At 30.7% G+C, this 781-nt stretch overlaps 1 protein-coding gene across 1 annotated transcript in view; it reads left to right on the top strand.

Moving 5' to 3' along the window:
* LOC109863266 overlaps positions 1-679 on the top strand; it is a gene marked incomplete at its 3' end in the record, with an annotated part of 2,088 nt that extends 1,409 nt beyond the window's left edge. Inside the window, exons 2-3 of the mRNA XM_020443499.1 lie at positions 38-388; positions 542-679. Coding sequence (XP_020299088.1) covers positions 38-388; positions 542-679 — 489 coding nt within the window. The remainder of the gene's footprint in view (positions 1-37; positions 389-541) is intronic.
* Between the last annotated feature and the right edge of the window lie 102 nt (positions 680-781).

Here is a 781-nt window from a genome sequence, read left to right as displayed (position 1 = left end):
AAAATAAATACATTTACATTTACATATTGCGTTTCAGACACTTTCCTGTACACAGTTGACAAGAATGCTGTTTTAACAACTCGTTATTATAAACCTAATACTCAGAAGATATGCATACAAATATTACTAGGCTTATGTGCAGAATGTGATGCAGACATCGTGATGATTGATTCCACAACTCATAAAGTGTTACAATCTGTAACAGCTAAAGGCTCAATAAATGCTGCAATTCATGGCTTACCTATGTGGCAACTCGTTAAACTTGATGGAAATTTTTCTACAGACANTTATAGTAATGGGATAAAAATCCGTATAATTCCCAAACTTACAAAGCCTACTCACAATCCGTTATGGGCAATAGCTNATGTTCGTCAATGTTCCCATAAAGGTATAAACATGCATAACTTTCTCATTTTGTATNCTTACATGTATCAAGAGTAACATACGTGTGCTACGAATAAGTAAAATACTAACANTTTTCAGAAAATTGTCTCTAATACTATTTACATTTATCTTATTNATGGTTTTTGTTTATCCTTAGAGATTTTGAGAAAAGGAATNATTTCGCAAATACCTACCGATGCTATTCCGTTGTCNAATATAACTTGTCAAAAATTATACTTCAACGAAAATACCATCGTAAGTTCCTTGGGAAAAACTACAACTAGCATAGCTTTAGGTAATTATCGACTTGTTAATTATTATATATATATACAATTCTATATATTTATAAAAGCTTTCCAAAACGTTCATTCATATATGAGTGTTTTCTCAATTAGCA

This window comes from Pseudomyrmex gracilis, unplaced genomic scaffold (genome assembly GCF_002006095.1).
Source record: "Pseudomyrmex gracilis isolate BER0280 unplaced genomic scaffold, ASM200609v1 scaffold_3901, whole genome shotgun sequence".
Taxonomy (NCBI): Eukaryota; Metazoa; Arthropoda; class Insecta; order Hymenoptera; family Formicidae; genus Pseudomyrmex; species Pseudomyrmex gracilis.
The sequence above is the reverse complement of the archived record's forward strand: the minus strand, read 5'-3'. Positions and strand labels throughout refer to the sequence as shown.